This window comes from Talpa occidentalis, unplaced genomic scaffold (genome assembly GCF_014898055.3).
Source record: "Talpa occidentalis isolate TD23 unplaced genomic scaffold, MPIMG_talOcc4v2.1 talOcc4.15, whole genome shotgun sequence".
NCBI classification, from domain to species: domain Eukaryota; kingdom Metazoa; phylum Chordata; class Mammalia; order Eulipotyphla; family Talpidae; genus Talpa; species Talpa occidentalis.
Window position 1 is genome coordinate 56,428,407 of NW_023601543.1, and position 14,300 is coordinate 56,442,706.

Consider the following 14,300-nt stretch of genomic DNA (forward strand, 5'->3'; position numbering starts at 1 on the left):
CTCTCCTGTCTCACCCGCTGCTCCCCTCAGCAGTGTATTTCAGTAGATCTGCCTGCTCTGCTCCCCACTCTGTCTCTGGTGAATCCTCTCACCCCCCTGCATCTCTGGCCTGTACCCCAGCTCTTGTATGCATAAATAAATAAATCTTTAAAAAAAATGTCTCCTGCGGCAAAAGGGCTCTTCCTCAAGACAAACACCAAAAGGCAGTGCTACCAGCATTTCCTCATTTGACCTCACGTGCTCAAGGTAGGAGAGGCAAAAATCCGCACTCCTTTACAGATGCAGACATTGAACCTCTCAAAGGTTCACCAGCAATTCATGTCACGTGAGAAAATAGTAAAGCACAGCACTCCACTCAATTCATGACTTGGGGGAGGGGCACACCAAAAGGTTAGGGGATTTGTTTAAAAAACTAACATAGTTCACCATACCTGATAAAAGCCCAATAAGTAGCATCAACAACCAGCCAGAAAAAGCATCACTCACACTGTGAATTAAGGCCCATGTTGACTCTTTGCTTTTATTGGTAATCTAGGGAGAAATGAGAAAACATTGGTATATCTACACATACACTTGCTTTTTGCATCTGAAGATACTTGATAGAGTAAAGAAACACAAAGACAAATCACCTGGCAAAAGAGATCAATTTGGAGTCACTTCTCAAATAATCTTTGGCTGAACCAACATCACCACAAACTTTGAGGTTTCATGGACCCTTGTTCTTGCTGAACCCCACATTCATCTGCAGTATTGTAATGCCTGCAAGTACCTTATTCAGGTCTCCCCATTTCAGCTATTAATATCTTATAGCATCAATCTATTCTGCTTATCGCAGTGGTCTCTCTCTGGCCTGGGCAAGAGATATTCCAAGGATGGTCTATTGACTCACAGCAAATAGTCTAATTGTTTTTCAAAGGACGAACAGACATGGACTTATTTGAGTGGTGAAAGTACAATTTGAGATTTACTATCCAGGCCTGTGCTTCAGGTCTGGCAAGTTCTCAGACTCAATCCCATAAACACTCAGCCTGCCTGTACACTGATGGGAGACACCAAATGGGCACAGGGATGACATGTCTTGATTTTCAAAAACCTGCTGGGAATATTCGAGGCCATCAAGAGGTGCAGAAAGTTTTACCTTTTGGATCCCAGCCTTGTCAATTTAACCCTTCAGTGCCTACATTGCAAAGCCAAGTATTCTGACAGTTTTGTCACTGGTACTTCTCCTTTCTCTGTCCCTCTATTTCTTATCTTTGAAACAATGATTTAGCCACAAATCTTCATCTGCAGCATCACAAATAATAAATTACTATTAAAATTTTAAAGCATTTTAAACATTTGTTTTGACCTATTACATTCTAGTTTCAGTGCTGAATGTAGATGAAGTAACATTTTCCTCTAAAAGTGTCTGGTCTCATGAGGCCAGTTAAAGTTAAAAAAAAAAGTCTCCTTTGAACAATTCATAAACACATTTTAATTGATTTTCAGTTATTAATTGGCATAATTTCTTTCAGATGCAACTATCTTAATAGAAGGGGAAATGTGCCCTTTTCATATCACAGGTGATTTTTACAATCTGGAAAACATGTCAAATACACAACTGGTGACACACTGAACTCTGAATTACAGATAGCAGAAATTCAAAAACTGTAGTACTTTAAAATCTAAAGACTGCCTGATCAATTGACACAATGTTTGTGTGTTTCCAGAGAGCAAAAAGTCTTATAAGAATCACAGAATTTTTCCTAGAGGTCACCTTTTTTAGTTAAAATAAGAAAGCTCCTTGGGATTATCACAAATTCAAAGATTCCACAGGAATTTCTTAACGCCTGTACCTGGGACAATCTGACTCCGTGCTTCAGGTGGTCCTGAGAAAACCAGTCAGATGCTGGGGAAGGCTTAAGAATGAAAAGTGATCTGAACCCAAAAGCTCAGGAGAGAATGGGGCCAATTTAAAAATCAGATTTGAAATCTGGAATCATAGCAGAAATAGTAAGAAAAATGAATACCTACTTGTTGGTTGGCGAAACCTCTTCCCAGAAAATCACCTACTGAGTCAGAATCACTGGAGCAGGGGCCCTACTTGCTTAATAAGCCATCCATGTGTCCCTGACACAAACTGAAAATTGTGATTCCCTGATTTAAATGATACACAGCAACAACTTAAAGGAAAATGATCTTAGCAGACTGCTCTGAAAAGAGAAAAGTGGGGAAATTCTCTTGCTCAATTGAAAAGAATTGGTGCCACAGCTGTGTATTATATTAAATTAATGTCCTTAATTTGAATGTGCTTGGTTTTGTGGTTTTGTTTGGGTTGAATGCACAAATTTGCTTTGGTTTCATGGTTTAATGAGAGTTATAATCACACAGAGTTTATCCTGTATGCTTCAGTAAACACAGGACACTGAATTTTTTTCTTTTATTCGTTTAGAAGGAGCCCATTTACTTTTCTTAGTTCTAAAAATCCTGTTTCAAGGAAAAATCATAAAAGGAAGAGGATCTAGGGAAGGAAGATCTTTGAAACCTATTTTGGATCTCTCTGCTGAGTGCTTGTTTTCACCTCTCTGTATTTATACCCATTTCAAGGCTAGAAGGATCCAACTACTTACCATAGGAAGAATACTCATCATTAAATATAAATTCTTTTAAAAATCATATACAAGATGCCTTAACAATAGACATAAGCTAAAAAACAAACAAACAAACAAAAAAGTAGAAACAAGAAACTGACCCCGAATCTGCCAGTAGACACATAAAGAACACATATCCTTAACTTCTTCTCCTGGTATTTCCTAACACTCCGATACCATTTTTCAACTTACCTCTCGGTGCCTATCCCGGTCCCGAGACTTCTCTCTCACCCAATCAATTGTATTGAAATCATCATAGGTCCCCACACCAGGGATTGGTTCCTCGAGGAAGTCCATCATCCTACTTGAAGAACCTATTCCTCCACCATGGTATGACTTGTCCTCTGTATTGAACAGGAAAAAGACATTAGTACTTCAGACACTGAACTCCTTTTAAAGACCTTTTTCTGAGCACCAAAATGTGAGCCCTTAAACTATCAGAGGACTACAGTTAGGAGGTGCTGACAGAGCAACAGCTCCCCTGTTGGGAACATCCATCCCATTCGGAGGTTTCTGGGGGCTAGGCACAAAATGGTGAGTGTCTTCAGGGCAGTGTGACTGGAAAGGGACAGATGAGAGTGACAGTACAAAGGGAGAACTGACAAGAGTTGACATGCAGCGGGAAGGGATTTATGAAACAAAAGGCGGGAGTTTGGGGCAGCATAGGTATTTCAGCTTCCGTTTTGGAACGGAGACAACAGGGTCAAAGGCCGCTGCCCACATATGCATCAGAAACCACTCGACACTCAGAAGGCAGTAAAATTCAGTCCTAGGCAGTGACTTTTGCCTGAGTGGGGACTCTAAAGGAAGCATGTCAGCCTCTTCAAGAGTTAAACTGGCTAAAATACACACATTTCCGACTTTGATCACTGGTCTTTTAGAAACTTTCACTCTGTCTGAACAAGCTGAGATTTACAAGTAGAGGTTTAAAGACCAGCAAGAACAGTGGGTGGCTCAAAGATAAAATGTCCCTCCTGATCTTTCAACTGGAAAAAAATCCATTTCCCCAACCAGCTCTTTATCTGCTTCACTCCTAGTACTCCTATTATAATTACTTGTGCGAATGTTTTATCTTCCTTTCTAGACTAAAAGCTCTGAGGGTGATTCATCATTACATTCTTCAGAGTCTAGTGTACATTCAAACTCAATAAAAATCAGCTGAACTAAAGTTTATTTGTTGAATGGTTGGGGACAGAGATCATTTTCAAATTCAGAAGTTGCACTCACACAAGGTTAATACTGCTTAACAAACTTGTTCAAATTATTTCCACAATATCCTCTGGCAGAACAACATTTTGCTATTAAACATAAATGTGATACTGCAATCAGGAATTTATGCTGAGGAAAAATGCAGAGTAATGTCATCATTGAACTCAACTGGCCAAAGCTCACATTTGCTGCATCAACCTTGGCAGGGGAGACACTTCACCCAGACTGCTTGGTAATGAATCCCTCTGCAAAGAAGATCAAAGTGGGCCTGGTCTGAGCCCCTCTCCCCGCATCTGTACCCCATCTTCACTTGAAACTCCTAACAGACAACTCAGCACTCTCAAAGGGTAAATTCGAATTAACACCCAAGCTGTACCTGGTTTCCAAATTAGAAGTCTTCTGAATGCCTAATTCAACATACCTTCCACAAGCAACACACACATTTGAAAGGAAAAGCTCTGTAGAATCCAAATCATACTGAGGACAGGGTGGGGTGGGGGTGGAGCAGAGGAGGCCAACAAGTTAATCTTAAAACCCAAACCAAAGTCCTTTTCATATCTTCAAGCTTACCTGGCTGTAAAATGGTTGGCTGCTGAATCACCAAGCCCTGCATTTCCTATCCTGTCAGTGGCATACTGATAAAGATTAATGTTGGTGTGTTGTTTGAGAGCTTGGAGGGAAAAGACCAGCTAAGAAATGAGGGCAGAAAGAGAACAGAGTAAGGCGGGTGGGGGGAGGACAGTAGCTATTTCAATTCTCCAGGCAAAATGCTGACACGAACACAGGACACCAATCAACCAGAAATGTACTTTTTAAGGCAGGTTCTGCTTCAGTTGAATTTGCTCTGGTTTATGAGTTCTCCTTTTAGGAAAAATTAAAAAAGGATTTTGTGAAACTGATTTTTAAAAGCCCCCAATAGCGAGCTAAGGTTACACTACATAGCAAATGAGCCCCCCGCCACCGCCGCCCAAAGGATACTAAGACAAAACGAAGAGGTGCAACAGCCCCCTAATAGGAAAGAAAGAGCCTATTACATCACTAGGAAACGTGAGCACCACATCATCCTTCTTTGTAAGAGTCTCCTGTTATAAACGCAGATTGTCAGCAGCTCAAAAGAGCAGGCAGTGATTAGAATCCGACAACAGACTGCTTGTGATTCTCCAGACCCCCTTCTCCCTGGGGTCACACTTCAGTCCTTGGCCAGGCGTAAGTCTGCTTACCTTCAATCACAGCTTTCTTTTTTTCTGCCTCAAGGAAGAAATAACCTTGGCAGCCCGCATTGAGCCATTTAGGTTGAGGAGCTTTTATAGAAGGCGCACGGCACCAACTGCTTTACAAGGGCACTTGCTGCGTTCTCTGCCTTTCAAAGGAACAAACACCACCTAAAGCACCACCAGTGCTCCAGGCGGTCAAAATGTGATGTCACTGTTGGAATCATGTGACCAGACCCTTGGACCAGCCTTGGAGAAAGGAAGATTTTTAACCGAGCACAGAAGCCTTAAAGACGTAGTCTCATCTAAACAAATGCCACCAGGCTGGGGGAAGGTAGGTCAGGTCAGAAAACTGGGGTCCAGACAAGTTTTAGTCTTCAGACTTCATTTAGCAGAAAATCCAAGAAGGCAAAGGAGAAATAAGCAAAAACATTTTAGAGTTACAGGAATCCTAAGTAGAAAAGGGAGAGAGGTAAATATAGAAAAACATTTTTTTTTAAAATGGACTGAATGGTAACAATACGGATCAAATCTCACAAACGTAAGGCTGAGTCAAAGAGGACAGACACAACAGAGCAGGACATGAAGATTCCATTCACAGAAGTTCAGAAAAAGGGAAGCCTTAATTATATTGTTTTAGGAGACAAAGGTAAGTGACTGCACTACAAAGAGAAGCAAGAAAAACACAAAATTAGAGACAGTAACCTAGAGACCCAGAGCAGGGGAGGGGGGGTCACCATCTGGTGGGAGCACGTGGCAAGGGGGGGGTCTGGAATGCTGGTGATTTTATCTGAGCCGTAGTTACCTGAGTGTTCCCATTACAATTATTCTTCATACACATGTTTTATGTCTATGTACACATCATTTAGAGGGAAATATGAAAAACCGAGCTGCATGTGAACTTACTACATGAGGTCAGTTCTTTAATAGCACCTACTAACTTTGGAAACCCAGAACACAGTCAAGAAAATGAGTTTTTACTAGTGGCGCTTTTTACTAGTGGAGCTCTACCCAAAAAGCAACATCAAATCGCATCTTAATAATCCAACCTGGGTAAAAGCAATATCTCAGTCTCTTGAGAAACCAATCTGGCATTAATGAGAAGAATTAAAATGAAGTGGCAACTGATAGTATTAAGGAACAAAAGCTATTTGTGGTGAGTGGGATTGTCTTATGGAATTATGCTTTGAGGAAAGTAGGTGTACCTTACTCCAAGAGGATAATATGCCCATCAACCTCATAATCCTCCTTCAAAGTCTATTTTTATTAAATAGGAGTTTATCTGTAATATCTGAAGACCGCTATAGAATTCAATTACATTATCTAATAAGGCTTACATTATCTCGATTACTTTATACTTCACAATACTATCTCTTTTGATACCTTAAGAAAAAGGTAGTATAAGAAGTACAGAGTTCTTCCAGACTTGCAACTTTTTTTCAAAGATTTATTTTCTATTTATATAATAGCTGGGGTACAGGTCAGAGGTGCAGGAGGGTGAGAGGATTCACCAGAGACAGAGTGGGGAGCAGCACAGGCAGACGGACCGAAAGCACTGCTGAGGGGAGCAGCGGGCGCGCCACGTGGGAATCTCCCCGGCTGGCCGGGAATTGCTGCGGACAACTTCACAGTGCCGTGCCAACCTGCTGCGCCACTGAGGAGGCCCCAGGCTTGCAACTTTTAATGAAACATCCTGTGTGCTTCAAATGCTACATCAGTGCTTCTAGGAGAGGAACATTTTTAATCCATGCAGTTACTTCGAGACCTAGATGCTGTTAGCATGATGCACTCCTCATGTTAGGGGAAAAGGATGCCCTGAGCAAACGCCATACAGGCCTTGTGGAATCCACCCCCACTGCACACCAAAGCCATTAAGACACTGGAAATGACAGATCCCATCATCACCAAAGGGAGGGTTGCTGGGACCTGAGGGTGGAGCTAAGCTGCCAGGTTTGGTATAAAATCAGGCACATGGGCCTTGGGTCGCTCTCTTGGCCTCACGGTTCTTGTCTCTTCGCCAGCTCTCACCGTGCCTTTGGGATTCCAGGCCAGTGAATGGGTAGGACGCATTCACGAGTTTATCTCCCTCGCTTACTCCCTGAGTTATTCATTTCTTCATTTTCCCTTTCTTTTTTAAATAAACCTTTTATTAACCTTTTGTGTGTGCCTGCAGTTGAGTATTAATAAGTCCCTTTTAAGCGCATGGGTGAGGACCCACAGTCAGGGAACCCATCTTATATTGGGGTTGCCTTGTAACACTCATACTAAAATGAGAATCACAGTCCAGATTAACAAATGAGGCACTGACTGGTATTGAGAGATGGACATGTTACATCCTTTTCCTCTTTTCTGACCCCCATGCCCGTCTGTGCCAAATTTGTTAACTCTAGCATATGTTGATTCTCCAACCTTCCAGGTGTAGATCAACTGATATTATTGTGAAAATAAGACAAAGAAAAGCTTAGCAATTTTTAACGGACTCTAAGATAGAAACAAAATAGTGTAAATAATATCTGGGGACAAGCAAAGTTATCTTTCTGGAAACAGATCTGATCAGTGGCTCTTCCAGCCATGTTTTTAAAACTTTAGACCAGGGTCTTCCCGTGGCACAAGGAGTTAAGTCGCAGCACTATGAAGCAATCCGTAGCCACTGCGGCAGGAGTTCGATTCCCGGCCAGGGATGTGACCCACATGGTGCAGCAGACCTCCCCTAACTCGCCCGCTGCTCCCCTCAGCATTGTATTTCAGTAGATCTGCCTGTTCTGCTCCCCACTCTGTCTCTGGTGAATCCTCTCACCCCCCCCCACACCTCCACCTGTCCCCCACCAGTTCTTGCATGCATAAATAAATAAATCTTAAAAAAAAACAAAACTTTAGACCACTTCATGGACCAGAAATTATTAAATGTTCATAATTTTTAGAACAGGAAAAAGAAAATATTTAAAAATGATAACATGATGAGTTCAATGATACCACTATTTGAGGTTTCATCAATGAGATGGATTACATTGTTTGTACTCTTCTGCTGAGGTATCATCTGATTTGATGACAAATTCCTTAAGTGGTGGGTCAGAGTACACCTCAGGTTGGTTTCTTAGCATATGTCATTTTACTTAGTAGAAAGAACTAATAATTCATAAAACTTAGCTGTGAAGAATGACAGCAAAGATCTCTTTCAGGACCAACTACTGAGGTGACAAAGTTATAAAATGTAAAAGGCTTAGAAATAAACAGTATTGGGCCTCCCTGGTGGCACAAGGGGTTAGGACACAGCCTATGAAGCTATCCACAGCCACTGCACCACAAGTTCTATCCCCTGCAGGCCAGGGAGCTACCCTACCCACATGGTACAACAGACCTCTCCTGTTTCTCCCGCTGCGCCACTCAGTGGTGTATTTTGGTCAATCTGCCTGTTCTCTTCCCTACTCTGTCTCTGGTGAATCCTCTCACCCCCCACACCCTCTGGCCTGTACCCCAGTTCTTGTATACATAAATAAATCTTTAAAAAAAAGAAAAAAATAAAGAAATAGTATTAAAAGTTTAATTTCTGTCAATGAAGAACACATGAAATGAAACAACGACCCTAAATGTTAGATGAAGTATTCAGGCAAGTGTAGAGTATTTATTTTTAGAAAAGCATTTTTATTTTTATTTATTTATTTATTTATTTATTTATTTATTTAAAATGATTTATTTATTTATACAAGCACTGGGTACAGTCAGAAGCGCGGGAGGGTGAGAGAATTCACCAGAGCCAGAGAGGGGAGCAGAGCAGGCAGAAGGACCGAAGTACACTGCTGAGGGAAGCAGCGGGCGGCAGGAGTGGTCTGCGCGCCATGTGGGACCCTCCTCCGGTGGCAGGGGAGCAGCAGGGGATGGAACTGGCGCCACAGAGGCCGCAGGCAGCTTTGCAACCCAGTGCTCAACCGCTGCACCACCGGGGAGGCCCAGAAAAGCATTTTTAAAAGGTAAAAAATAACTTGCGAAGGCATAGTTTGTCCTGAGTTATATTTAGTGCTTTAACAGGAAAATGATTCAAGTTAAAAGTACAATTAGATCTCCACTGGAAAGGTAGATGAAAAACCCCCTTAAGGCTAATTTGTAATGTTTGACTCCAGGAAAAACAACTAGTCTTAAAAAATACTGTGAACAAGTTTTCCAGGCAGGTGACTCTTACTTAGGTCTAAAAACTTAACAATAAGGTCATTAGAAACACACTGTGTGAGTGAGGAGGCATATAAATGAATGCATTTAAATCATTTCCCTTTATGGAAACCACTTTCTAATTTTCTTCTAAGAATCACATGATGTTTAAAACTAGAAAACCCCTTAAAATAAAAGAAAAGAAATTCCTACTTGAGAATAATGTTTATTCCAATCCCTAGCCAGTATGCCTTTAGCCATTTACCTGCGGGTATGAACAGTAACTGATTAAGAGAACTAGTTAAACACTAACAAAACACAAGGGAAAGGGATAAGAAGAAACCTCTTGCACAGACCCTGCTGTGTGAGGGCTCACATATTCTCAGTAGCCTCAAGGAAAACCAAGTCCCTCAAAGAAATGGGGCAGGGCTAATGGTATGCATGACAAGATTTGAAAATAGTCCCACTTTTAAAGATGTATTTCAGTACATGAAATATGTAGGGGGTCTACTGTATTTTTGCAAGGCCAGAGCCACATCAACAAAAAAATTAACACCCTATCTAGCACACATCAGCGGTACTCCTGTGGTCATCTGAATTTTACCTTTAAAATGCATTCAAGGGCCTCCCTGGTGGCGCAAGGGGTTAAGACACAACCTGTGAAGCTATCTGCAGCCACTGCAGCATGAGTTCGATGCCTGGCCAGAGAGCTACCCACATGGCACAGTAGACCTCTCCTGTCTCGCCTGCTGCTCCCCTCAGCAATGTATTTCAGTGAATCTGCCTGTTCTATTCCCTACTCTGTCTCTGGTGAATCCTCTCAATCCCCACACCTCTGGCCTGTACCCCTGTTCTAGTATGCATAAATAAATAAATCTTTAAAAAATGCATTCAATAGCAAATACTAAGAACTATTTATTATGTGTTCCTCCTCACCTCCATACCTGTACCCCCTTCCTTTCTTGCATTGATTGGTTGCATTGACATCCATTTTGGATTTCCCAAAAAGTCAGTGACACTCACATTTCATTCGCCTCTGTTTGAGACTACATTCCAGTTGAAGGCCTAATAGTTATTCAACATTTTTAGGACTTTTTTATTGTCTAACTTGATTTTGCTTCTAATTTTCTTTCCCACTTACCTAACCCCAGTGACTGAAAAGCAAATATTGAATTGCATCAAAGGCCCATGTTATGTTTTAATATACTATCTTACTTTGGCACGGGGACATTTATTCCGGTTGACTACACCTGGGGCATTTATTCTATTGCTACACATCTGTACGGTCATACTGATTATTAAATACTGAAATATCTCCCTACCCTAGGTAAACAACCACTATTTCCTAAGGACTCTCCTCTTCCCACCAACTGTCCCCCAGAATCTCCTGAATATTCCCACGATGCAGCAGCTGGAAGGCCATGACACTGCCTGGCACTAACATCCAATGTCACTGTCAGAATTTTAGCTGTTCTGAGTGTCACCTCTCTATTCATGTCAATTAGGGTCTGTTTTGGTTCCTCTTCACAGCAGGTTAAAACTTGAAGCTGTCTAAATGGAAGGACACCGAGGAAGCTATCCCAACTCTGCTGACAGCAGGACAATGTAAGAGATGGAGGTTCACAGAACTATAAAAACCACAGGAAATCTGGGCCTCCCCTGGTGGCGCAGTGGTTGAGCGCTGGGCTGCAAAGCTGCCTGCAGCCTCTGCAGTGCCAGTTCGATCCCTGGCCACTGGCAAGGGTTCCACATGGCACAACAGACCTCTCCTGCCACGCCCGCTGCTCCCCTCAGCAGTGTATTTCGTCAGTCTGCCTGTTCTGTTCCCCACTCTGGCTCTGGTGAATTCTGTCACCCTCCAGTGCTTGTATAAATAAAATAAATAAATCTTTAAAAAAAACCAGCAAATCTATTATATATACCATCAAAATGAAGTTTAGAATTATGGGAAGTATACAGGAAGATGCGGTATGGCAGAAAGGCACAGGAAAAAGGCTTTAGAGACAAGCATTAATCTAGATCCTAACACCACCTTCCAACACCTTATTTCCCACTGGATACAGTTCTGTCTCCACTGGGGTATACACATCTGTTTGGGGTGTACCTTTTATGTGTCCTACTCCCAGCATCTGCTCTAACTTGGAAGTTCCCTGACCCAACCCACTTTCATTAGCAGTGGGGCAGGATGCTAACTGCCAGTTACCCAACTTAGGAAATATAGCATGAGGATTCTGACTTGGTATCTGCAAGCTCCCACTTGGACCAGCATGCCCCCAAATCCATGTCAAACCAGAAGTAAAGGAGCCAGATTTGGCAAAGATGCTGAGAGTGTTGCCCATATAAAGAACTGCCCTCTGCTCCATTACTTGTTCTTTATTCTTTTCTTCACAAATTTACACATTTATGGGATTGACAAGAAGACTGGAAAATGTAGTGGGTAAGGAGGCACTGCCCTGAGTGCACATTATATTCCACAGTGTTGGGAAACCATTTTGGCTAGCAAGAACCTGAGTTAATAACTTGTAATTATTGTTTTAGAAACAGCCATCCTCCCATTCTTCTGCACTAACCCTGTATTGCTGTATTGGTTTCTCTCTATTAATCTCCAAAAGGAAGGTAGGGAAAAGAAATTAGCAATTATTATTTTTTTTTTTTGGAGGGAAGTATCTTCAAGAGAGGAATTAGTAATTGGAGAGTATTCTTGGATTCATGGGTGCAGTACGATGTCATGGACAGAAAAATTAGTTATAAAATATATGTGTGTATATATATATGGATTGCTCTCAAGGAAGCACCTGTACCTGTGCACACCAATATATGTATGTTATTCAGTGTACCACTATTAATAGTAGTAAAAACCCGGAAACAATGGAAAACCAGAGAGGAACAGCACAAAGAAAGAATCAGACTGATGTGTACTGCAATTTAAAAATCTCCCAAACTCAGGCCTCCTGGTGGCTCAGGGGTCAAAGCCTCAGCACTATCAAGCTATCACCAGCCACTGCAGCCTGAGTTCGATTCCCTAGCCAGGAAGCTATCCCACATAGTCTCTCCTGTTTCTCCTGTCTCCCCTCAGCAGTGTATTGTGGTAATTCTGCCTGTTCTGCTCCCCACTCTGTCTCTGGTGAATACTCTCACCCCCCTCCCACCTCTGGCCTACAGCCCAGTTCTTATATGCATAAATAAAAAATAAATATTAAAAAAAATAAAAATGTCCCAGACAAATAATGGGGTAAAAAGTGAGTCACAAAATACTGAGAATATTTTTTAAGTGTGTGTCTATATTATCTAAATGGAAACAAAATTGAAAGGGTCGTATTGAATAGGTTTTAGGAGTTATCTCTGGAATGGGAAAGTAGAAGGGGACACTAATACATTTGATATACATGTGCATTGTTTGTATCTCTCTAACAATGAGGTGTTACACAGGTTACACTGCAATGGGCAAACCTCAGGAGGCAGAGACTGGGGGTATTTAGAAACAAAGCAGGCAACAGTTCTGGAGAACACCGGCAGGAGAGCAAGAGAGGAAGGTGGCTTATTAATGAAAGTCAGTAGGAATAAAGTTGTTGTGATCAGCCTGTTGTCCAGCAGTGAGAAGATCTGGTTTCTCATCCTAGCTCCACAACTCACTAGTCCTGTCACCTTGGGCAATGCCTAAATCTCTGTGGGTTTCAGGTTCCCCATCTGTAAAATGAGGAGGTATTAGAACGTATGCTTTTGTAGGTCCCTTCCAATTCTCACGCTTTATCATTTTAGCAATGATTTTTGTTTTGGCTACTCATATATTGTACTGAATGATTTTCAAGAAGACCTTAATTTTGAGGAATTCCAAATGGCATTTTGAGTGCATAGTTATATGAGATCATAAAATGGTACTAAGAATCCTCAGAAAAGTTAAGCACTCAGCTCATCAGGATTATAGGACAAGCTGTGACCCAATGCTTAGCATCTGGTTTACCAGATCTGTAACAAAACGGCTATCGTATATCTGGGGTACCTGCTGGCTGGAGACTTCAGAAACATGCAGTGCACATTCCTGAAGCATAACAACATCCCTCTCCTCTATCCTGTGCCATAAATCAGAACAAGATGGCATTAAAAATAATCCACTCCGGATTTACAGAACCATGAAAGGGCCAGTGAAATATTTTTTTCCTTCAAGGGACCAAACTGACTTCACTAATTGAGAAATACATGGGGGGCATCCAGATTCAGCTCTGGCAAGCTAAAAAGCTTAGAAGATATCCTTCCCATCCTTACACGAGGAAAAAGCCAGACAAAGTGAAAAGTAACTTTTCTTGAACCCAGCAGAGAATTGAGGTTGCAATGGAAATTGCAGCCCCCAAATCTGAAGAGAAAAGCTTATTCAAAGAGACACAGCTTACCTGGAGTAGAAACCACCAGAACCATAAACTGGTAGGGACACTTACATGGCAACTTTGATGACTCGCTGAAGACTGAGTGAGGAGCTGGGCTTTCTATCAAGGAATCTTACCAAGTTCTCATGGTGAAGGTACTTGAAAGGTCCCCTCCATGCTGTGAGGAGGGGCTGGGAAAAGTAATCCTGTGCTGTAACTCAGAGCTTTCTCTAACAAAGGCCTATGCTCCAGGGGAAAATACTTTGCTGTGAGCTTAATCACAAGTGGGGGAAGGGTATTCCTCCCACTCCAAACCCACCCTCCCAGTCCTTTTGTTTCACCTAAGGGGGAAAAAAGTATTGTGAACCAGGTCCTGGGCTTCCAGGAAATAGACTGAGAAAATTCAGGTTAGGGACAGGGGGAGGGGGCAGGGAAAACAAAAAGCTATCTAACTTGAGAAGATCACAGGCACAAGACCCAGGCCCAGCAGACACGAGACTTAATCAGAAGATTTAAAAATGATCTGCTGCCCCATTCCTTACCATCATGGGGCCCCAGTATAGTGACAGGGAATAACAGCTGAAAAATTACAAGACATAAAAATCTCTCTCAAGAAGTTGTACTTAGGGAAACTCAAAACTGAGATGGGGCAAAAACAAAGACACTTCAGGAATTTAACCCTCTGGCACTGATAGTTACACCAACCATTAAACACAGCTGCAACTCCCAGCCAGCTTATCATAAAT

General features: G+C 41.9%; 1 protein-coding gene across 2 annotated transcripts in view; it reads right to left on the reverse strand.

The window, feature by feature from the left end:
• CLCN5 (chloride voltage-gated channel 5) overlaps positions 1–13,793 on the reverse strand; it is a 43,896-nt gene extending 30,103 nt beyond the window's left edge. The window contains exons 1-3 of one of the 2 annotated variants that reach the window (XM_037512388.2): positions 13,627–13,793; positions 2,823–2,974; positions 432–531 (exon numbers count right to left, since the gene is read on the reverse strand). In XM_037512388.2, the coding sequence (XP_037368285.1) occupies positions 432–531; positions 2,823–2,930 (208 nt within the window). In that variant the 5' untranslated portion in view covers positions 2,931–2,974; positions 13,627–13,793. Of the gene's footprint in view, positions 1–431; positions 532–2,822; positions 2,975–5,059; positions 5,162–13,626 lie in introns of those variants that run through there. The other variant, XM_037512389.2, reaches the window with a different exon arrangement.
• Between the last annotated feature and the right edge of the window lie 507 nt (positions 13,794–14,300).